Source organism: Leuresthes tenuis, unplaced genomic scaffold (assembly GCF_036924035.1).
Source record: "Leuresthes tenuis unplaced genomic scaffold, fLeuTen1.0.hap1 SCAF_4, whole genome shotgun sequence".
Taxonomy (NCBI): Eukaryota; Metazoa; Chordata; class Actinopteri; order Atheriniformes; family Atherinopsidae; genus Leuresthes; species Leuresthes tenuis.
The window spans coordinates 18,753,941-18,775,242 of record NW_027325358.1 but is presented as its reverse complement, the minus strand read 5'-3'; the positions used below and the strand labels follow the sequence as shown (position 1 = coordinate 18,775,242).

The 21,302-nt window shown below is 40.3% G+C and overlaps 4 protein-coding genes across 4 annotated transcripts in view; 2 read left to right on the top strand and 2 right to left on the bottom strand.

Annotated features, from left to right (window-relative positions):
• The window catches only part of herc3 (HECT and RLD domain containing E3 ubiquitin protein ligase 3), a 117,917-nt gene extending 110,801 nt beyond the window's left edge, over positions 1-7,116 (top strand). Inside the window, exon 27 of the transcript XR_011915384.1 lies at positions 7,100-7,116. The gene's annotated coding sequence lies outside the window, so the exon portion shown is untranslated. The remainder of the gene's footprint in view (positions 1-7,099) is intronic.
• Positions 1,736-6,972, bottom strand: gprin3b (GPRIN family member 3b). The gene is made up of 2 exons (XM_072383828.1): positions 6,599-6,972; positions 1,736-4,504 (listed from the first exon to the last, which is right to left on the bottom strand). Exon 2 carries the CDS (start codon positions 4,420-4,422, stop codon positions 2,308-2,310), a length of 2,115 nt encoding a protein of 704 aa, XP_072239929.1. The 5' UTR covers positions 4,423-4,504; positions 6,599-6,972; the 3' UTR covers positions 1,736-2,307.
• Positions 7,117-10,496: 3,380 nt separating the features above from the next.
• Positions 10,497-15,814, top strand: elmod2 (ELMO/CED-12 domain containing 2). The gene is made up of 9 exons (XM_072384927.1): positions 10,497-10,594; positions 11,917-12,063; positions 12,146-12,174; positions 13,223-13,320; positions 13,444-13,573; positions 13,720-13,853; positions 14,675-14,743; positions 14,850-14,983; positions 15,080-15,814. Exons 2-9 carry the CDS (start codon positions 11,919-11,921, stop codon positions 15,232-15,234), a joined length of 894 nt encoding a protein of 297 aa, XP_072241028.1. The 5' UTR covers positions 10,497-10,594; positions 11,917-11,918; the 3' UTR covers positions 15,235-15,814.
• A 57-nt stretch (positions 15,815-15,871) lies between these two features.
• ucp1 (uncoupling protein 1) lies at positions 15,872-18,562 on the bottom strand. Its single transcript, XM_072384926.1, has 7 exons — positions 18,444-18,562; positions 18,128-18,264; positions 17,771-17,969; positions 17,120-17,317; positions 16,929-17,030; positions 16,477-16,657; positions 15,872-16,395 (listed from the first exon to the last, which is right to left on the bottom strand). The coding sequence occupies exons 2-7, from the start codon at positions 18,251-18,253 to the stop codon at positions 16,281-16,283; spliced, it is 921 nt and encodes a 306-aa protein (XP_072241027.1). The 5' UTR covers positions 18,254-18,264; positions 18,444-18,562; the 3' UTR covers positions 15,872-16,280.
• Positions 18,563-21,302: the final 2,740 nt, after the last annotated feature.

The following is a 21,302-nucleotide window of genomic DNA, read 5'->3' as shown; positions in this document are numbered from 1 at the left end:
GTTCATCACAGGTCCAGAAGCACTCTGCACTCATGCTGTCAGTGGGTGCCGGTACCTGAGAGGGGTACCTGAGAGAAAAATACTGTTTTAATGCTGTTTAAACCATTTTCTACTTTTACTGGTTAGCCAACCACGTACAAGTGAAGCATTAGTAATAAGCTGGAATCTAAGTCAATTATGATATACTGTACAGCAAGATACTGTTGTGAATCTACCAGCCTTATAACAATAGACACGCATGGGAGCTTAATAGTTTTTAACAGAATCTGGTCTGATGCTGTGGACTATGTGAGAAAATGTTCAAGATATTCTGTTGCTTATGACTTTCTCTGTAGATCATTCATGCACGCAAGTTTAGCTGAATTCACTGCACAGACGTAGTCTTTAACTTACTTGAATGGTGATTTGTCAGATGATGCTGTGGTTATGAAATCAGGATCTTATTAGAGCAGAGTGATAGTTTGGAAATGCTTTAAGTGACTAAGAGTTGACACGTAGTCTGAATGAGCTGCTTTTTGCTCACAAATGTTGACAGATTTAGCTGTCTGACAAAAGAAACTGAAAAATATGCAAAAAAGAGAAGGGAATTCAAGTGTATTGGTATAGACTTATACTGTTTGTATATTAAAAAGGGTCAAATTTGGAGCAGGTACAGAGCATCTTGACCCATTTGAATCTAGCTGAGCTGACCTGCCGAGTGATTCAAGCCCCAACTGCAGCATTTTGTTGTGATAGTCCTTCTTTTCATTCAGTCAGACAAAAAATATTTAAATTCATTTTAAAAGTCAGTTTTTGAGCAGACTAACATGACAATTCTCTTGTTTCTATCGTCATGGAAACATGCTGAGAGTAAAAACAAAAAGCGACTGAATCAAATTATAATTTGAAATCTTTGGTGTATGAGACAGGAGCCCTTCAATGTGGATTTTATGGCCTTTTAAAAATGATGCAACCGTCACTGTGTGACTATTTCAATAAATTAAATGACGCTGTTTTCCTCTGTGAAGTCTTTCTGTGTCCAGTAGCATGAAAAATCTGCAGAAATTGTATCTGTGGACATGAATCAATAGATTATGTTTTCATGACTATTTCACATTTTGCTGTGAGACAGAGTTTCGTTCAGGTTATTATTCTGTCCTAAAATGTATTACTGGCAGCACATATTTTACTTCTTGACTTCGGAATGAAAAGTTGAGATTGGCATCTCTAACAGAAAGGCGTGAGGGACATTGGCTCTAATTTATTCATAAAGCCTATAAAAAATTGCCAGTGCACATCGCTTCCCCAATTAACTGGTCCCATGAGCCTTATTTGACTCGTTCAAGTGGTCTGCTTCTGCTTGAGGTCCCACGCGGTAAACACTGATCGTGGGAAAACTGCTTTTAGTTTCCGTGCTGCACACATAAACACCACATTAATACCTGTACCTTTAGTTCAGTTTAAAACAGGATTACAAACTACTCTGCTCTGGATTACAGCTGTTTTAACTGGGTTCACGTTGTCTTTAACCACATTTTTACTGTTTGTTGTTTCCTTTCGGGGTTTTACTATGTTATTTTCAAGTTGGATGATTCTTTTTCATGAACTTAATCAGCCTTTTTGGCTTAAGCTTAAACACAATTACTAGAACAATGACTTTATACCTGCCTAAATTCAAACATCAGAAATGAAGAATGTGTGAAATTCAGCAATAGTTTTTTCTTATTTTAATTAAAAAAACAAAGAGTAACAGAGATTAGACAGCGCATTTACCTGTGCACACAGTCCCTTTTTTTAAACCACGGAAAATGAATTAATGCATGACAAAAAAAAACGGCAATCTTAAACAGCAATAAATAAGTGCCAAAAACACTTTGAAAACTCATACCAAATGCACCAAAAATAATGAGATGCCAGCTTGAATGTTTTTGCACAATGTTCTGACAATAGACGATATGTCTACCTCATGATTAGCTCCTTTCACAATGACAGCCTGGAGTTTAAGTCATACAACAGTCTTTGAAACTAGGATACATGCGTTTTACCATTATTGCCTTTATCATAAACAGTTTTCTCTCTTTTTACAACATATATTTCTAGAAAATAAGTCTTGAAGTGTTCATTTTATGCTTCTCTATTCTACCGTTTCTGATCACAAAAATCACAAATAATTTGACTCTTTATGCTACAACATTCCAATATACTTACTTACAGGGATCGACGTCCCTTTATTGTTTCACTTGGCATTGCAGTCATGATGAGGGGAGGACAAACATTGCGACCTCTAGGAAAAGGGAGGAGTCTGTCATTGGCTACCTCTGTACTGTGCTACTCGAGGACAGAGGAGGGAGGGGGACGTACACAGCAGTTGGGCCGCCTGACATTTTGCAGCATTGACCTGAAAATGTTCTGCTGCCTTCTTTTGTTCTTTTTGCCATGTAGTGGCGAATCAACAGTAGAGATTGACTTTCTGAAGGAGGTCTGGGCTATTAGTTTCCTCTCTTGCTCCTTGATTTTAGTCTGCAAGTGACTCTGAATGGCAAAGCCAAGGGATTCTGGGTCCACAGAAGCCCCGTAGACCTCCCACGTCATCCCTTGTTCATCCCAGACAACATCATGAACACTTTTCCCTTTCGGATTCCCTGACTGGTCATCCTCCTCGTCGTTTCTCTCAGGTTTTATCTTGTGATCAGAATTTGTCTCCTTCACCAAAGCTTTATCTTTAGTTAGATCTGATTTGGCTGCAGCGTTTGCTGTTGTTGTAGGCAGGGCCTGCTTGGCCTTGGCTGTAACAGCAGCCTGTGACGGCGTAGCATTGTTTCTGTCAGCAGTTCCACTCTCGGAAGCACCGGCTGTCCCTGGGGGTGTCCCTGCTTTGAAAGAAGGAGCTGTTTTTTCCACAGATGCCTGAATTACACTTTTATTTTGGGAGTCACTTGCATCCCCTTGATTCTTGTGGTTGCTATGTTCAATGCTGATTTGATAAACTGGTTGAATGTTGCACAGGGCTGATCCTGGTTCTTTAGGCTTGGCTCCCAGCCTGGAGTCAGGCTGTTGGGGCAAAGTTTCTGAATTGAAAGCAACGTTTTGTTTGGGGCACATCTCTGCCTCAACTGTGAATCTCTCTGACATCTGATCAGTGGTGGCAGATAGGGAAGTTGTGTACATCTGATGGAGACCCACACCGTCATTAACCTGATAGACTACAGCCAGGCTCTGCGCCTCATCCCAAGGGGCAGCACCACAGCTCGGTCTCCGAGTTGCAGCAAAGGGCAAAAGACTCGGACTTGTGGCTACAGCCTTACTGGATGTGTTAGCTACAGCCTGTACCTCCATATCATGACACTGCTTGACTGGGGCTGTTGATGGGGATGAGGTCATAGTCGAAGCCTCCCTGTAGAGCTTGTCGCGCTTCTGTCCTGCAAAGACAACTGTGGCAGTGTGGCTGGTGGTCTCAGCCACCTGCCCACATATTGGCATGTTTTGTGTAGCCTGGGGCGAAGTGGAGGAGTCCTGTGAACACACAGGATTATGTTTATCTGAAGAGACTTGTGATCTCTTTACTGATGGAATTTGTTTCTCTGGCTGTGTTGAACACAAATTCTCATTTGTAGGCCTAGCCTCTGCTTCTTTACTTGTAGATGAAGGTTTAGTGGAGGTAAGGGGAGGTAAAGTCTCCACGCTTTGTTTAGATTTTGGTGTAACAGAGCTTGCTGAACAGCTTTGTAAGTGATCAGACTCTTCAGTGTTCTGTGACACAGCAGTATCCATAATTGGAGCTGAAATACTCCCTTTGATATCTTGATGAGATTCAGATGCTGCACTCCTTGATTCACTGACAGTGTTAAGGTTTTTATGTTTATCACCGATCTCTCGTGCAGTGGCTTTGGCTGAGGATTTCAGCTGTGTGTGCTCCTCGTCTGGCCCACTTGGCCCTTTTATTCTGCAGTCATTGCTATGCGTGTCGACCTTCGACGCTGTAACAGCAGTCAACAAACTGGCCTCACACACATCTTTTTCACTTGCCGGGCTTAACATTTTCAAATTGGCATTAGAATCCCTCTGGTCTACTCCTGTCTCACCCACACCTTGGCTCGTTCGTGACAGGTTCGGCAAGGGCTGCTCTCTTCCTGTCACAAGCTCAGACTTTGTCTGGTTTCCATTGCTTGGTAGTGGATTATCAGACACAGTGCTGCTAACTGGTTCACCTCCCTTGGCAGCGGTTTTCTGGGTATGCTGGATGATGTTGGCAGGAGCAGTTGTAGAAGATAGGCTATCCTGTTGGTCAGGAGACGTGGGGGAGGACTTTGGAGAAACCTGAGAGACTTTGAGGTGGGGCTCATTGCCCCAGTTGGCATTGGACTCCTTATTTCCAAGCGAGTCTACCACAGCCAGCTGAGGCACCATCTGGACTGTCACTGTCCTTTTTGGGTTAGTTCCCATGCCGAATTCACGGTTTCTGTCTTTTAATGAAGTCGTAATCCAAAGATGGACACAGATGCACAATCAGCTGCTTTATGCACTCCTTAAGGGAAGAAAGAAGAAATAGGTTAAATTTGTTTTTAATGATTAAACTTATCATAGTATTAATGAGATGAATATGCACAAAACATTCTTTAAAAATCGATGGCCAAGCATCAGAGTAATCGGTTACCTGTATCGGCTTGATGTAAGTGTATGTGTTTATGATGCTTTGATTAAAAACTAACTTATGTCATTGCAATGATCAAATGAATCATTTAAATGATTTGTAGTGATGCTGACTTTATGCATTTAAAATGTTATTCAAATAGACATGGTCTTTGTACAATGATTGATGAATGAATATTCTTATATAAGACTGAAAAAAAATCTACTTTTTTTTCCTGTTGCTTTTTTGCTCGATAAACATTATCAGATATTTTATAAAAAATGTTATCCAGTTGGATCATACTGTAAAAATCTAAATAACACAGGAAAAGCTATGAAAATCCTTAGAGAGGATTGAAAATACTGTGTCACGCAAAATCAAAACAAAGTTTACCAACCTATGAGTAAAATGAGCAAAGTACAGCGCGTCGGCATAAATAAAGCCTGAACGTGCAAGTGATGAGGGATATTTTTGATAAGAAACTGTATTCTTGTCTCCTTTAGTGGTGTTGCATTAAACCCTTAAACGATCTTCATCCAATCCACTCCACCTAGCAGCATATCATTCATTCACACAGTGGTAGAGTATCATTCTTGGTGTTGTAAATATGTAAAATAATCAGTTGTACATTTACTGAAAAAAAGTTGACCGATAAAACCCACTGAGGGGTACGTGTGACTTTAATATTGAGTCAGTTTTGTTCATCACTGTGTTGCATGACAAATGTCAAACTACCCACTTGGCAACATTAGAATTTGCTAGATTTCATTCATCAATATGTAATGTATACCCCCCCTCCTTTTTTTTTTTTTTTTACAAACATATGGTTGTAGAAGATTTTTTTTTAAAGCAGCATTTATTTCTTTTTTACATTTATTCCTGCAAAATGCAGCTCAGTGGAAAGTGCACACTGAAAACAGAACTACTGTTGCTTTGTCCTGTAGCCCTTTCAAAGAAAAAGCAAGATTCAATGTCAAGATGCCTTTAGATCTTCCTGTTCTCAGTAATGAATGTGGTGTAAATTCTAAGCCACGGCCTGCAGTCTCACATATTTTTTCTCTCCGAGGCCTGTTGAAGGACTCAGTCTCTCCTCAACATGTCAAAGCATCTGGCCATTTCTGAAAGTGAGGTGCCATTACTCAGCAGGCCATTGGATGATGATGATCCATTGGAGTCAAACAAAATGAAGTGAGCTGTAGTGAGCTGAAGTGAATGTAATCATACCAAAACAGCGTTTGGGCTTCATTTAAAGAGGATGACGAACCAATGATGACAATTAAAATAATATTAAACTCGTAAACACGTTTTTTTTTCTTTTCTTTTGGTGGTCTGCTTTTCAACAGCAGCATAGTCCATATTGTTCCTTTTTTCAGAGGGAGAGCAACCAATTAAACAGATGTTGTACAGCTGTAGTGTACAGCTGTTGTGAAGCTGTACAGGTCATATATTTGATTATTTTTCGTCACACTTATTCAACAGTGATGATCCGTGAGTTGATGAACACGCATGTTAATAGGACACTTGGTAACCTGTAAGCGTTATTCACAAGTGCGGATGGGATAATTAAATGCTTGGTTACTGGTTTGGGTCATGGGCAGGTTTAGCCCATCTGTATGTACCACTGTGCACCCGCGTGTCTGTCGTGTAAGCGCAAATTTTTATCGAAAGCATATCCTGACTGTCATTTCATATTCGGCATTGGAACGCCTGGTTTGGTTTTTTTTTCTCTGCCTGCAGCGGTTTGGAAATGGCAGAAAGAGGGAAGAGAGTGCATGCACAAAGTAAATTCATGCAAAACGTAGCCTGCGTTCAAGTGATGCACTCAACCTATCCAGGCCAATTAAGATCTATGTCATGCCTGTGGTCTCTTTTCCCAATCAAGTACAAAAAGCACCAGATATGTGCATCTTCGATTTGACCTTGCAGAAGAATGAAACATTTAAAGCACTGAAATCACATTCTGACAAAAAAATAACACGGATGGTTTACCTTGATGTCCCGTGCCGTTGGGTGCCGTTTGCGCGTCAGTGTTTGTGAGATGAGGCAAAACCCTGGAAATGAATATGGAAAATCCAACCCTGTGTCGGTGACACCAGGCCACGCCTTCCACCAGAATATGAGTCTAAGAGATATCGATCCTCCACGACCAAGCGCAAAATTCAAGTCCCCTGATTGACTGACCGTGCGCAATGAGTCACCGCTCACCGACCGATGGATGCTGCCTCTGAACCCTTTGTTGCCGCTGGCTCAAGCTTACGGAAAGAGGACCTTTGATTAAACGGCATGGTTAATACTATCCCAGAGCGACGAGATGGTCCATGCGGGCAGCGAGGTGCTGCAGATGAATGGATGAATGGGAAAGAGGAGGAGAATGGAGGCAGTATTGTGACAGGCGTTCACTGGAGGGTCACTTGCACTTGAAATTGATTACTTTCAGCTCCTGGCTCTGCATCCTAAGAAAAACAATAATTTCACAGGAGAAGGGAGGAGATACTCAGATGTACCCTTTTGTACCTTTCATTGATCAATTTAATATGGAACCTTCTTTCTTTGCGGACGTTTGGAGGGATGCAGGTTCTGTTTCTAAATGACATCATATACTTTTCATTATTACGGCAGTAGACCTTGCGGGGAGGTCTGCTTAATGAATATCTTCATGGGGGCACATACTGAAGGTTAGACTTCTCAAAGATGAGGTTAGGCTGTCTTTCAAGAAATTTCAGACCCGTTCAGAAAAGTTTCATTAAGCAATTTCCATTTTGTTTGAGGTCATATGCTCAAATGATAGATGCTTAATAACGTCAAGGTCTAAGATAAAATAATACTCTGCCCTATAGATGAAAAGCTGCAAATAAGAATGTGATCACAGAGCAAAATAAACCAGCTGTAGAGGAGCAGTAATATGCACTTCCTGCCTTACTACTGACAGATATACTTAAGAAAAAACATGTTCTCCATCACACCGCTGAAAATGTTAGAAAAAAAGGTCTGAATTGCTGTGCTGAACGATGTGGACCAGAAGGCACACACCTGAACAGGATGCCTTATTGTCAATGAGAAAAACTGCAAAGGAGATGCCATGTGATTCACAAACGCTATCAGAATAGAACAGTAGAATCAGGTGAGCATAAAGGTGCTAACTCAGAACAACTTTGCAACGATTTGCAATAACTCTTCCCTTTACTTGGGCTAAAATCATGCTGCACACTTAATTAATTAATTAATTAATTAATGTGAGGGCCAAGGATCCAGGTATTCATTTCAATATGTTGTCCATTGGTTTAAAATAATTATCCATTTATTGAAAAAAAAATATTGTTGTTTGATTTTTATCAGCATATTGCTAAAGTGAAAGGGGCATTGGGTCTCACCATTTTATAAAAGACAATTGCAGATATCCTAATGATTTAAATTGCTCACTTTACCTGAAATATGAATAATAGTTCTTAGGTTTGTATTTGGTTTAAGCTGATTAGAAAAGCTCACAAAATAATGAGGAAATTATTGTCTGAATCACTTTGAGGAGCATTAAAGAATAACTTCTGCTATTTTCTGTTCTCTTATTAGAATCTGAAGCAATTTTTCTTACATAAGACAACCTACTGTATATCTTCAGGCTGTGTTGGTAGAATAAAACAAGCTAAATCAATCCGGTTGCAAAAAATAACTAGCATCTTCAATTCTTTATGTCATTTATACATATAACAAATATTCTATTGAGAAATTTGGTGGCAGATTAATATTAGCAGACTTGGCCTGTCTTCACCAGAGAAAGGAGGTCATGTGTCATATGTACTTAAAAGAACAATCAACACTGTTATATTTTAATTGGCTGCTATGCTCACATCATCAAGGGAAATATTGTAAAGATTAGAAGCTAAAACAGGCAGAACCACTACGCTGTGACACAAGATCAAAGAAGACAAATTGGAGCATTTGTTGAGTTCTTCAGGTATAATAAAAATGCTTGACAAAGGGTTCGACATCATGTCTGTCAGAGGTGTAAGGTAATATTATCATTAAAGGCTACTTCCTGGCTCATCCTCGGCTAATCTCTCAGAATATAATGATAAAGTAAGTGGTTACTGTGGGGATTCAGGTTCCAAATATAGCCTGGGTCGTACACAGGAGTTCCTCTTGGGTTGCAGTAATTGTATGGGATAGACCTCCAGCCTACAAAAGCCCAGAGGGACTGATTAGGTGAAAGGGTAGAGCATGACTTAATTAAAACAGAGTACACCAGTGGTTAGCATCTCAGGATTAGCTGCATACATCACCGATAAAACAGATTGCAGCTGGAGGATGAGGACTTGAGAGCAGAATAACGTGTCGTTACTTGTTTTGTATTGCCACCATTTCAAAAAGTGACTTGACATTAAATGACATAGAATTGAATAAATGCAGGTTTAATACCCAATATTAACAGCATGATATGACCGGTCTATCTTAAATTTGATATAAATTAAATCCAGCACACAGTGTCATGCTGCAAATACAGCATCATCTAGTGGTTAAATTTGGAAAGGCAACAACTTATCTGGGGTTCATTTACTCAATTCTTATGTGGCCAGCAAACAAATTTCAACTAAACTGTATGTAGTTTTGGTTGGCCTGTAATCTGGTAAACTCCCACAATTTATATCTGCCTCACAGCTGCAGTTGAACATATAGGATTGATATTAACTCTATCTACTGATGCAAGGATAATGAAAGTATTGCCCCCTGGGCACAAATGGGTTAAATATACAAGCAGCACACAACGGCCATGAACCACACAAATAATTTGTCATTGACCGATACCTCCAACTGAGTGTGCATCTTCATTTTGCACCATTTCACATGATAATGTGGTAGTTTTATCTGTTTTTATTTTAGTTTCATCCCATTTTTTAAATTTTGTGTCATATTCTGTATACTTCCAATCACCGTTGTTGTTTAGTAGCCTAGTTTTGGCTGTTTTGCTGCAGTGCTATTTATTTTTTATTTTTCACTGTTTTATATCTTAGTGTAACCTTCTCACATTTATTTGATCCTATTCTGTGTGCCTGTTTGTGGCCATTTTGTAGCTTGTCGTTGCTGTTTTGCATCTTGTATTGATCATTTGTGTCTTGTATCATTCTTTCTTGTTCCCCAATTTGGTCTCTATATATCTAATGTGACCAAGTTTTCATCTATCAATGGTGGTCTTCGGTTTTATTGTGGTTGATTTGTATCTAATTTTGGTAATTCTACTGCTCTTTGTAGGCTTTTTTTGTTTGTTCGTTTGTGGTAACTCGGGATATGTTTATGATCGTTTTGCATGTCTCTATTTTCTCTTGTCACTTTACAATTTGAATCTTATTTCGATATTTTACATTGCACTGTGGCCATTTAGTAGCAAAAATGTAGATGTTTTTTTGCCTCTGCTTGTTCTGTGCCATGTCTTCACTCTCAGTATTTAAATGTGTCTCCTCTCAAACTTGCCATTTCTGCATGTTTATGTGGTCGTTTCTTTTAGATTTAGGTTGTTTTGGGTCACAGTCTAGACAGTTTGATCTCTTTATTTTACACATCCTTCTAGCCTCTTATAAGACTACAAAGACTACAACTTGTGTCAAATCTGCCCGTTACTGTACATTGACTGTGAAGCAGCCAGTACAGACAGCAGTGCCTAAACATTAGATGGCGCTGTAACAGCGTGGGTTCAAAACATGGACTGTTGTTTACGTTCAAAGACATCATGTTGTTCAGAATCTCTACTAAACTTAACCTGATTTTCTCGGTGTATGTTCCCATGTTATCAAAGTATACTTTAATCAAATGTTCAAAATAATATCTTTGTAATTAATAAGTCTAAAATTTTCAAAAATCTTTATTTTATGGTGGCTGCCTGGTTTGGGAGTAGCTGGGTTTTGGTCTGAACCTGAATGCATCGGAGCCTGAGCTGTTGTCAAGAGAAACGTTGTTGCTAACCTTTTCCCCACACAGGATAGCTTCAAAGTGGAGGTAAGCATTTTAGTCTGGCACATTTTTTCAGCGATAGAAGCGCGAGATTAACCGCAGCTGCCTTTTTATCATAGATACTATCACTCAATACGTTCACGACGTTGTTTTATCCTAATAAAATCGCTAGCTAGCTAACAGTGAAATGAATAACAACGGCAACCTGTTGTTTGAACTGTCACTCCAGAGTTTTGAAGCTAGTCTATTTAGCCAATTAAAGTCAAGGGGAACTAACCAACAGTTTACTTACATTACTGTGCATTGTTTGCTTAAGTGCTTCTAAACTCGTTGTACATTTGCACTTACACAGAGTGACCACGTCTGAACAGAAGTTAGCATTAGCATTAATGCTAGCCTGCCACCACAGCTGCATTGATTTGGCTTTGGCAGGGTGCAGGCATCTGTGCCCGTTTCACTGAAGGTGGGGTAACGCTGTGATTGCTGGTTGTGTGTTTGTATTCCATCGTGCCCCTTTAGACTCTGACTCGCTCAGACACTCATCGGCGAACACCGTGATTAGGTTTTAATTGCGTCTCAGCTACTTGCAACGGTGGCCATTGTTGCTGTGACTCAAACAGACCAGTGGTGTCAGCAGCACTTGTCCTGCTGCTAACATTACACCAGATCTAACGTTCATGACCCTGTTATACTGTAAGCTTACTAATTTGCATTAGTTTGGTGATAAAACACATTAAGACTCACTTGGAGGAAGACAACATGGGGAAATGTATGTGATATATTATCTATTATGTTTTCATTATCGTAATTATCGGTATTTTTTTGTATTATTTACTTTCCTTTAACTTCAGAAACCATTTGTTTTATTAAATGGCTACTCATGTTAGATCATCTGAATTTATTTTCAGATTTTACTTTTCTGTACGTAGCTTACACCTGCAAAATACAACCTTGTTGCTTCTAAGTGTGCCTTATGAATACATTTGACTTTGACCCGGCTGGTGAAGCTGTGGCGCTGCTGTTTGTGTATGTTGTGCTTCAGTATTGCAGAGCCTTCAATTAAGCTGTAAACGGCAACAGAGCCTAGCATTTGTGATAACCTGTTCTCTGTGATAAGCTATACTCGTTTTTCTCTGTTGACATAGACCCGTGCATGTTTGTCAAAGGCATTGTGTTGACATTTCCAGGAAAGCGCAAAGCGCCTCATTTACCCACATGCTTGTAAATTAGATGTAAAACGATAGGAGTCATTCGCTGGTTCATATTCAACGAAACGGATTGAGGAGAAAATTAGGCGATGTTACATTTGACTGGTTGTTTCCTAAAATATCGGTAAACAGTGTATTTGTTTTCTGCTTGCCTTCCAGAAATGTTTGGGTATATCTGGCAGTATGTCTACACGTCGTTCCTGAGATACTGGCTGAAGTGGCTCATCAGACAGGCAACAGGAAAGTGTGAGCTGCAGAGGATATGCTCCGGATGCAAGCCAGGGGCATCGAGGACAACCAAAGCAGGTGAAGTGTTTCACTTTACCACTATTGTTCTCGGTAAACAGTTACTCCTTTACACTAATCTTACCCATGCTTCCTTTTCTAGAATACTCTCTTCAGTCATCTAAGAACAAGGTAGGAAAATGTTGAAACTGTCAGGTTGGTTTTGTCTCTGATATCGAGGATAAGTCCTGGGTAACTGTTCACTCAGCGACGCTGGTGGATCGGGAACAGCTTTCAGTTGGACCATTTCTCTTATGTTCTTGATACACCCTTTGGAGGACTAATTCATAACCATTTGGGCATAAACCTGCTGATTGACAGCAAGCGACTGATAACTGCAAAGTAACTTTATTAATGATCTTGATCAAGTTATTGCATGGCAAAAAAAGATCAATAATTTGCCGTTACAACAACATTTAGGATTCACTTGCCTTTCTTTGCTTTATTTCAGGAATTAGATTGAGGGATTTTCCTAAATTTGAGGAATTAGAGAATCACATTTGTAATTAATGACCGCTGGGATAGGCTCCAGCCCCCCCCGCGGCCGGACCGACGGATTAAGCGGGTTCAGAAAATGGATGGATGGACATTTGTAATTTAATATCTTGCCACACAAGCAGAATATTTTTTGCTTAATGTAGTTAGTTGTAGATGTGTGAGACTCCTTTGTGCTAACAAACTGCAATGAAACACAAGCGCGGGCAGACAAACTGAAAGGAAATCTAATCATAAGGTGCACTTTTTTAAAAAGAAAATCTAAAAAATGATCGAACTGCAGCCAACTTCAGATTAGAGTGGGCTGTGCTGCTTCACAGACATTGTAAACTGACCTCTTTGTTATCTTTCAGACGGCCGGATGTGTGAACTTAAATATCACATTTTCTGAGCCTAATCAGCCCTTATCTGTCCCCACACTTGCCAAGTTCAGATAAACTTACTCTACATGTCATTTACAATTATAGCTTGATAAGCATTTTGCGATCAAAAGTCCATTCAGTGTTCAGTCCGAGGTGCTGGTTCATCTTGTCCTCTCTGATGAGGTTCATTTTGAAAAACATAGATTTAATAAAAAAAAAAAAAAAAGTCTCTGTCTGTTGATGATCAAGCCAGCGACTGTCTGATGCCTTTCTGCTGAATTGTTTTTCTGTTGCCTCCTACCATGTGTGTTATTCCTCTGCAGGTTTTAAGAGGAGCCTTGGAAACCAGAAAGGATAATTTGGAGCAATGTGTGGATCAAATTATGAAAGAGAAGCACATCAAACCCGAAAAAGATCCCCAGTAAGATTATTTCTCTTACTTTAAAGCTGTTGGTCACCTGCAATATGTTCATCTTTAACTTTGATTTTTGATTAGTCAGTTATTGGTCCTCTCTCCATTTATTTTATTTATTTATTTTTTAAGGTTCAAGGGGAGCCTGCACATCTGTCTGCTGCAGATAACGGGATACAGCAGCTTGTATGTATCTGTAGAAGACTTGAGAAAGGAAGTCTTCAGCTCTGAGGACCCTGAACACGAGGCCATGCTTTTGAAGGTGTGCATTCCTGCTACTGAATCCACACATTGTGTTTTAAAGTTTCTTCATTTAGAAAACCTTGGGCATTTTGGGTTTTCAAAACACTCAAACGCAGACAGTCATATGCAAAAGATCATGAGAGGCTGAATTGTTTGTACTTTCAGCTCTGGGACCTGTTGATGCCAACAGTCAGACTTGAGTCCAGAATAACCAAGCAGTGGGGAGACATTGGATTCCAAGGAGATGACCCCAAGACTGACTTCAGAGGGATGGGCCTGCTGGGTCTAATCAACCTCGTGTGAGTACTTAATGCATAACAGTGAAGCCTTTTATTTATCAACACAAACTCATATGAAAACATCCAGTATGTACATCTTATGAAAAATGTTGGCTTTTATTTTTTTCCACATATTTGGACAGGCAGACATTTGACCTTCTTCAAAATAGTACTTACAGAGATAGGTGGCAGGTCTTTACACAGCTGTACAGCAAATTCCACAAACATTCATACAATACCAATGCTGTACAATTTGATTTCCTTTTGAATATTCTTCCTGATAAAGTGAGCCCACCCCTGGCCTCTATAGGTCACCAGAAACAACTCCTCATTCTGCTTAACTGGCTGCCGTCTGATTACTGACATGTTTGACCAGCCTTCAGTACACAGTTTCTGCAGCTGCATGATCATTATACTCCTTCATTGGTTGTTTAAAGCATAGTCATTGAGCCATATAGTCTCCTTCATTGATTTAGTTTTATGGAATTGTGCCTATAGGTTTATACCTCAGTCATGGTTAAGTACCCTGTATTGTTACCTATCCTTACTTTCTTTACTAACAGAATGTATTGTAATTAAATTGATTTCCTGAGTTTTCATTGTTTAAAAAAACAGAAACAAAGGAAAGCTCTGCAGCTAACACACTCATGGTAAAACAACAGGGCTCACTTGACTCCAGAGGGCCTAAGCTACATATATATCTAGCTTAATCACAAGTGAGCGTGTGTTTTGTTGTTACTGCTGTCTCATCTCTAGAATTAGCTGAACGGGTCGAGGAGTATTTTATGGTGGCCTTTAATGTAACTGCTGTGTTTTTTTTAATTTTTTTATGCTGTCCTCAGCTTTTTCAGTGAAAACTACACAGCAGAGGCTCGTCAGGTGCTGTCTCATGCAAACCATCCGAAACTGGGGTAAGAAACTTCAAGAGTTCGCATTGAAGTTGCGTCAAAGGTTTCATCTCCCTACGATCTCTCTCGGCACGCACTTTATACTCCGTGTGAACTCTATTTATTTCAGGTATTCATACGCCATAGTTGGCATCAACTTGACAGAGATGGCCTACAGCCTGCTGAAGAGTGGTGCTCTGAAAGCACACTTCTACAATACAGTCCAGGGCGCCCCTGAGCTCACACACTTTCATCAGCTATACTGTGAGTTATAGCATCAAACAAAGCATCTTCTGTTCTTCTATGCCTCTTTGTCTCCTCGTGGCATTTTCTACAATGTGTGTGGTTTTCTTCTTCTAGGTTATCTGGCGTATGAGTTTGATAAATTCTGGGTGGCAGAAGAACCAGAGAGCATCATGCAGTTCAATCAGTACAGAGAAAAGTTCCATAACATAGTCAAGACAAATCTGCAGGACCCCGACGTGTCTCTCAGACTGACGACCAGTTCTAATTAACACGTGACCCTTGGCCTCCTCGTCGCATCGATCTGATCGAAGGAAGCAAGACTGTTCAGCAGGAGCAGTGATGAACGTCAACACCATAACAAACAAATGCGTTTTTATTCGGTTTAGTAACTCATGCGTGATGCTCAGTCCACCTTAATACAGTGATAGTGAAGGTTTTCCACATAGAGCACAAGCCTAACTCCCTATACCTCGAAAATAACCATTCCAGTGGGGAAATTGTTTATGACGGAGAAATGAGAGCTGCTGCTGAGGACTGAGGGGGGTGATAATGACTCGCTCAAACTTAATATAAAGAAATGACTTTACCTCTCTGACGCTCCTTTGTGGCGCTCCCTTCTTGTGCTCCAAGCTGTGCATGGTTTAATACGCCTCGACTCATGTCATTAATGTTTTCTTTAATATAAGGGATGTGAAACTCAATATAGTTGTGCCCCCCCCCCCCAGTTTCCATGAATTTGTACGTCTGAAGAGTTTTTATTACTTGTTATTTTTATGCTGTGATATTTACTTGTGATGAAATGGTTCTCACATCTTGCTCAAAGTTATTAAATCAACATTTGATTTGAAATGTTTGTTTTTTTTTGCATGTAAAAAAAAGGGAAAAAGTACACAAACGGACGCAGTATTTGTAAAACAAGTCGCTTATATTTAGGATTTACAGAAACATGTTTTAAACATAATTACGGTTGCAAATGCCATTTTTCAAATGTTCATGTGCATCAGCACTGCTCTGAGCTGCCTGACATGGATAACTGGCTTATTTAGATTTACAGGCTTTAAAGTGCAAATTCAACTTGTATCCAAGTCATTCTCCCCGCACAATGACTGCATTTGGCTCATTGTGATCAGTTATAAATATGGGAGAAACTCTGTGTGTCCTCTTCTACACGTAAAGTTAAACACGATGCTCCGTTTGTGAGGAACAATGGTCTCCTTTGTTGCCACAGGGAAAGAAATTGCTGAAAGCCATAAAGAGAACCGATGTTAAGGTTTTTGTTTTTTTTACAGGGTATTTATAGTCAGACACGAGATTCTCAGTTTGTTGCTTCCATCCTCTTCTTTGTGGCCATCATGGCCCTCTTGATTTGCTCGAATGAGACGAACATCACGACATTCCATGATCCCAATCTCAGAAACGAGGGCACAAATCTACACAAAAGCAGACCAAGAAATCAGGTATAAGATATTCCTAAACGAGCGTTTGAGCTGGGGTCACATGGAAAATCTTACCCTTTGTAGAATGCTGTTGGTCCTTCTTTGGTCATCATGGTCCACGCACAGTTGATGGCGCTCTTGTACTGGCCTGGTGGGGAGTTCATGTATCTTGTTTTCACCACATCTACTGGGGAAGCGATCACCGTCGTAACGAAGCCGGCACCAAATGCAGACACAAAGTGGCACGGCAGGTTGTCTGTTAAGAGAGGAGAGAAAAGAACAGAAACAAAGATGAGTCAGAACAAGGTGCTTCAGCGGGAAATACATGAGCAGATACTACAATCTTGTGAATGGGGCGATATGAAATCATAGTAACTCCAGTATTCACTGTGAGGTGAAATTACATAATGTTCCGTGCTGAGTCGACAGGTTCACTGTTATCAGCTGTCTGATAGGTGGGTTTAGCCCAATCAGCAGCTGTCTCTCTGAGGTGGTGGTGTGCATGAGTGTGTGTCTGCCACACTTACCTGACAGGAGGTTGTGTCTAAGAATGGCCTCCTTGATCAGGTCGTACGTAACCAGCTCTGTGCAGTTGACCAGTGCGTTTCTTGTGATGTTGGGCAGTGTTCCTGGATGACAAATTCATATGGCTCAATATGTTATCGAAAAGGGAGTTCAAGGTCGTGTTCTTTCATGGTGTCTAAGACTCAAACGGCACCTTTCCAGAGCCCACGCAGGCCCTCGGTCTGGAAGATTTGTTTATAGGCTTGCATTGTGCCGTTGTAGCGACGAGCCATGCCATTAAGATTCATCTGGGCTTGGAATCGAACCTTGACCACGTCGGTCGGTTGAGCAAAGGACACTGCCATTGCACCGGTTGTGCAGCCAGCCAGGATCCGTATCAACACATTTGGGTCTGGAGGAACATGTACAGATGTACAATCAGTTTAAACAATCTTATCTTTATACAGACTGCTGCAAAACTGCTGCAATTTTAACACTCAGAGACAGATAAATGTATATTTCAAATCCAGTTTTCTTTCCTTCATCACACTTTGTCTGCATTCAATGATCTGTATCTCATCTACACAATCTATCCTCTTTTGCTCTCCATTTTCCCCTCTTATTTGAGTGGTGGTGAAGCTTTTCCTTATCTGAACTGGCTTTCCAGGAACAGAGTATTTTATGTAAGAGAGATTGTAAAAACCCCTGACAGCTATATCTTATTCTGAGCTATCCAGACATAACTGGCTTGAGCCGACATGCCTCTTTCATCCACATTTTTTTTTTTCTCTGTGACAGTTGGACATTGATATCTATGTGTAACCCATTGCTGTCTGTTTTCTGGACCTCAGCAGTAGCCACTTACTGTCTTTGCCACCAGTGTAGAAGTCTCTGACACTGTCATAGAGGCCTATTCGGATGGAGGCGAAGCACAGCTGTCTCTGCAGTCCAGCCACCAGCCCGTTATACAACGACTTGGGTCCTTCTGTCCGGATCATGGTGCCGATTGTACCGAACACCCCTCTGTAGCGGATGCCTTCCACTGCACTCTTCTCACCCTGAATCTGGGGACAAACATTCAAGGCCAAAACCCATTTGAAATTGTGCTGCCTGCTGCTGCAGAAGGGTCAGTATGCAGAACTGATTCAGAGGTAGCTGAAGGAAACAGTGTTAGAAATCGAGATCGCAATCCCAGTATGATGTCAGATGCATCTCAGCGTACCTGTAGTCTGACTTTGGCCGTGTCCAGTGGAAATGTGATAATATCAGCTACACAGGCTGCTGCCCCAGCGCTCGCCATCTTCACCCCCAGAGGAGGAGGAACATCTGAGGGTTTGAGTCCCACCATGTTTCTTGGCACTGTGCAGAGAGGTGAACACCGACATACAGAGACACACGTGCAATGGAAAATCAGTGTTGGATTCTCTCTCAGAAAACCACTACATAAACATTACCCTCACATACTCGTCATTCATTGTTGTCAGTGAGCCACAGTGAGCTGATAATGATTGAATTGATGACATATAAAACACACTTACATTATTCAGACTAACTCTTGAATGTCCGTCTGTTCCTCAGTTATTTGTTGCGAGGCAGGATTTAAATGGCCAGATAGTAATCCATGAAGGGGCAAGCTGCACAGGAAGGAAAGAAGCATCTTTCGCTCTGTATTTATATATTTTCTGGCTGGCTTCTTTTTTTTTTTTATGACATCCACAGAGAGGCGTTACTGTGTACTTCTGTACACCGGAGTCAAATCAAAGTCCATTGACTGTCAGATAGTCAATGTTCAATTCATCTCCCAGGACTGACACTGTTCAGAAAAACAACCATTTCACTTCCCTATTTGGAGGTAAATCTTCTCATCCAAACTGGTTTCACTTTTACTAATTAACTGTTTTTAGCATTATTTTCTCAACTTCGAATATAATCAACATCATATGCACCTTTGAATAACAGTGCACTAACTAGAACTGTACATCAGATTATCCACATCTTCTCCATCTGTTGGTCTTACTGTAATGAGTAATTTTCTATTACATTAGACCAAGTGTCTTCCATGAAAAACGGTGATAACAGAAGGCATCAGATGATTTCACTGGAGGCTTGTCTGTGCTCTCAGCCAATGACAGCGAGAACAACACTGTGTGGAGCTTAATCACAAACTGTTCTACAGTCTTTATAGCCAAGGCTTCACCACACGTTCACCCTTAAAAGCGAATATATGGTATCATACAATATTTGCTCATTTGTATCTGTGACATTGATCGTGCCCACTTGTTCATTTATATCTGTTCACCTTTCGCTTTTTGTGAAAGTAGAGCTGAAGTGGGACAGCTGTGACGTGAACCGGTGACTGAAGTTCACTGTGAAGCAGATAAGAGCTTTGCATCACACTGTCTTTGGCCTTTCTCAGAAGTCTGACAGTACTTGGGCCTGTTTCATTATATCAAAAGCAGCCTCAAACAGGAATGTGTGGGTAAAAAAGCACGTGGGTCATGAGCTACAGATTCCCCTGATAAATGCAGGATGACTTTGCAAGAACACATATGGTCCAGTGCAACAGCCTGGCATTGGACTCTACCTACATGAAAGGCATTTGTCCAGGTTTTGTTGGATCAGTTTCATTTTGAGGCTGTAGTGTTTTTTTCTTAATACGTTGAGCATATATTCAACTGATGAGCACAATTCCCTCAAAAAATGTCAAATAGACATCCCTCCCCCTCAGTTTTACTCTTGCAGATGGGTTGTGTCAGACTGCATTACATCCCAAAATCTACCACTCTGTGGTTCTGTTTCTGCTCAAAGTATTTCAAGTGCCGTCAACATCTGTATTGCAGAGAGAAATCCTGGAAAGTTGTAATGACGTTTGTAGAGATGATGTAAAAATCAGTTTGAGACGGACAAACTGCATCGAGAGCACCAACCATGTCAGAACAGAAGGTTCTCAGACGTCTTTTTCTATTAGTCTTTCTTCCCTGTTAAAGTTAAATTATAACTCCTGCAGCTCAACACTGATACTATCCTCACACACTCTGACATTTACTTCTTTTATGAAGACCCAAAAGGAGTAGAAACAACATTTAATCTTTTTTGTACAGATTTCTGTACATCATTTCTGATGGCTTAATGATTTATAGCTATGTCGGAGTCTCGTTTTAATCTCCAGGATGATGCACTGTGGTGAGGGCGCTCACTGAGCTGTGATTGGTTAACCTTGGCCACAACCCCAGTGTGTTTGGTCTTTAGAGAAAGTGAGGCGGAGTAAATGTCTGAGGTTTAAGGGGCACCTTGCTGCCGTTGCCGTGGGCAACAGTCCAACAGAGGCATCTCCTCGAGAGCTTCATGCTTTTCCTTCAACATTTTCAAATAACAGCTTTTGAGATACATTTCTATGTAAAGAGGGAAGTTTCATTGATTTATCATTTTTTTATCAAAATTTGTAGATCTCACATTTGGTGTAATTTCTATGTTTGTTTGTTTTTTTTAATTATTCCTTATTTCCACTACTGTTTTCCTTTGTTTTTTTTTTCTCTTAACCTGTTAAGAATATGCTGAATTTGATTTTTTTTTTTTGCTTGAGCCACCTTTACAAGCCAGTTTCTACCAGATTATACCACAAGGGGCCTTGAAACTGCTCAAATAACCATATTTGTTGCAGATTAAGCGAACAAATATTAGAAGCGCTTGTCTTTTACTTTTTGAGCAATTTCATTAGTAAATTAAGAAGAAAAAAACCCAACACTTTTAAAATAGTTTTTTGTATGATTTCTGAGGAACGTTTTCTGATATAATAAAATGCTAAAGTGGACAGGCCTGCAAAGTATATCTCTTATGCTAAATTAAACAATTCCAAGTAGCCTTTTTTTTTTTTTTTTTTTAATCCTAACAATTTTCCTGAAAACTAGATCTGCCCCTCTGACTCTAATATTTGGTAATTCCATGTCACATGGATTCCTGTGAATATGATCAATATCTCCCCAAGGCCACAGCAGTACCCAGAGAAACTGTTTTCATGCAACACAGCCCACTTGCTGCCTCCAGATATGTAATCTGAAACTGTATAACACAGGAGAAAAAAAACACTGATCAACTCTGCAGAGACGCAGTGTACTTCTCTGGACACAAGGTCCTCTAAGACGGACAGAATCAGACATGTTCTATGGTCCGATGAGTCCGTGTTACATCTGCTTTTGAGAATAATTTATGTAGGTTCTTTGTGTGCCAAAGATGAGAGAGAGGCTGTAATGAACAACAGGTGACTTAAAAAAAAAAAAAGACAGCTTCTGTTATGTATGATGGTGCATCTGTATCCGTGGAAGGGGTGATCTGCAGGCACCCCTGATAAGGAGGCATTTATTTGAGTTTCCAAGCTGTATTTTCCTGGGAGGTCTGTG

What these genes read in the sequence shown, in the direction of transcription:
- gprin3b (XM_072383828.1), bottom strand. Translation starts at nt 4,422, where the DNA reads ATGGGAACTAACCCAAAAAGGACAGTGACAGTCCAGATGGTGCCTCAG.
- elmod2 (XM_072384927.1), top strand. Translation starts at nt 11,919, where the DNA reads ATGTTTGGGTATATCTGGCAGTATGTCTACACGTCGTTCCTGAGATAC. An exon ending in ATCGAGGACAACCAAAGCAG is followed by an intron (nt 12,064 to 12,145) that starts GTGAAGTGTTTC and finishes TTCCTTTTCTAG; the next exon opens with AATACTCTCTTCAGTCATCT. An exon ending in ACGAGGCCATGCTTTTGAAG is followed by an intron (nt 13,574 to 13,719) that starts GTGTGCATTCCT and finishes TTGTACTTTCAG; the next exon opens with CTCTGGGACCTGTTGATGCC.
- ucp1 (XM_072384926.1), bottom strand. Translation starts at nt 18,253, where the DNA reads ATGGTGGGACTCAAACCCTCAGATGTTCCTCCTCCTCTGGGGGTGAAG. An exon ending in CGGCCAAAGTCAGACTACAG is followed by an intron (nt 17,970 to 18,127) that starts GTACGCTGAGAT and finishes GTTTGTCCCCAG; the next exon opens with ATTCAGGGTGAGAAGAGTGC. An exon ending in TAGACACAACCTCCTGTCAG is followed by an intron (nt 16,658 to 16,928) that starts GTAAGTGTGGCA and finishes CTCTCTTAACAG; the next exon opens with ACAACCTGCCGTGCCACTTT.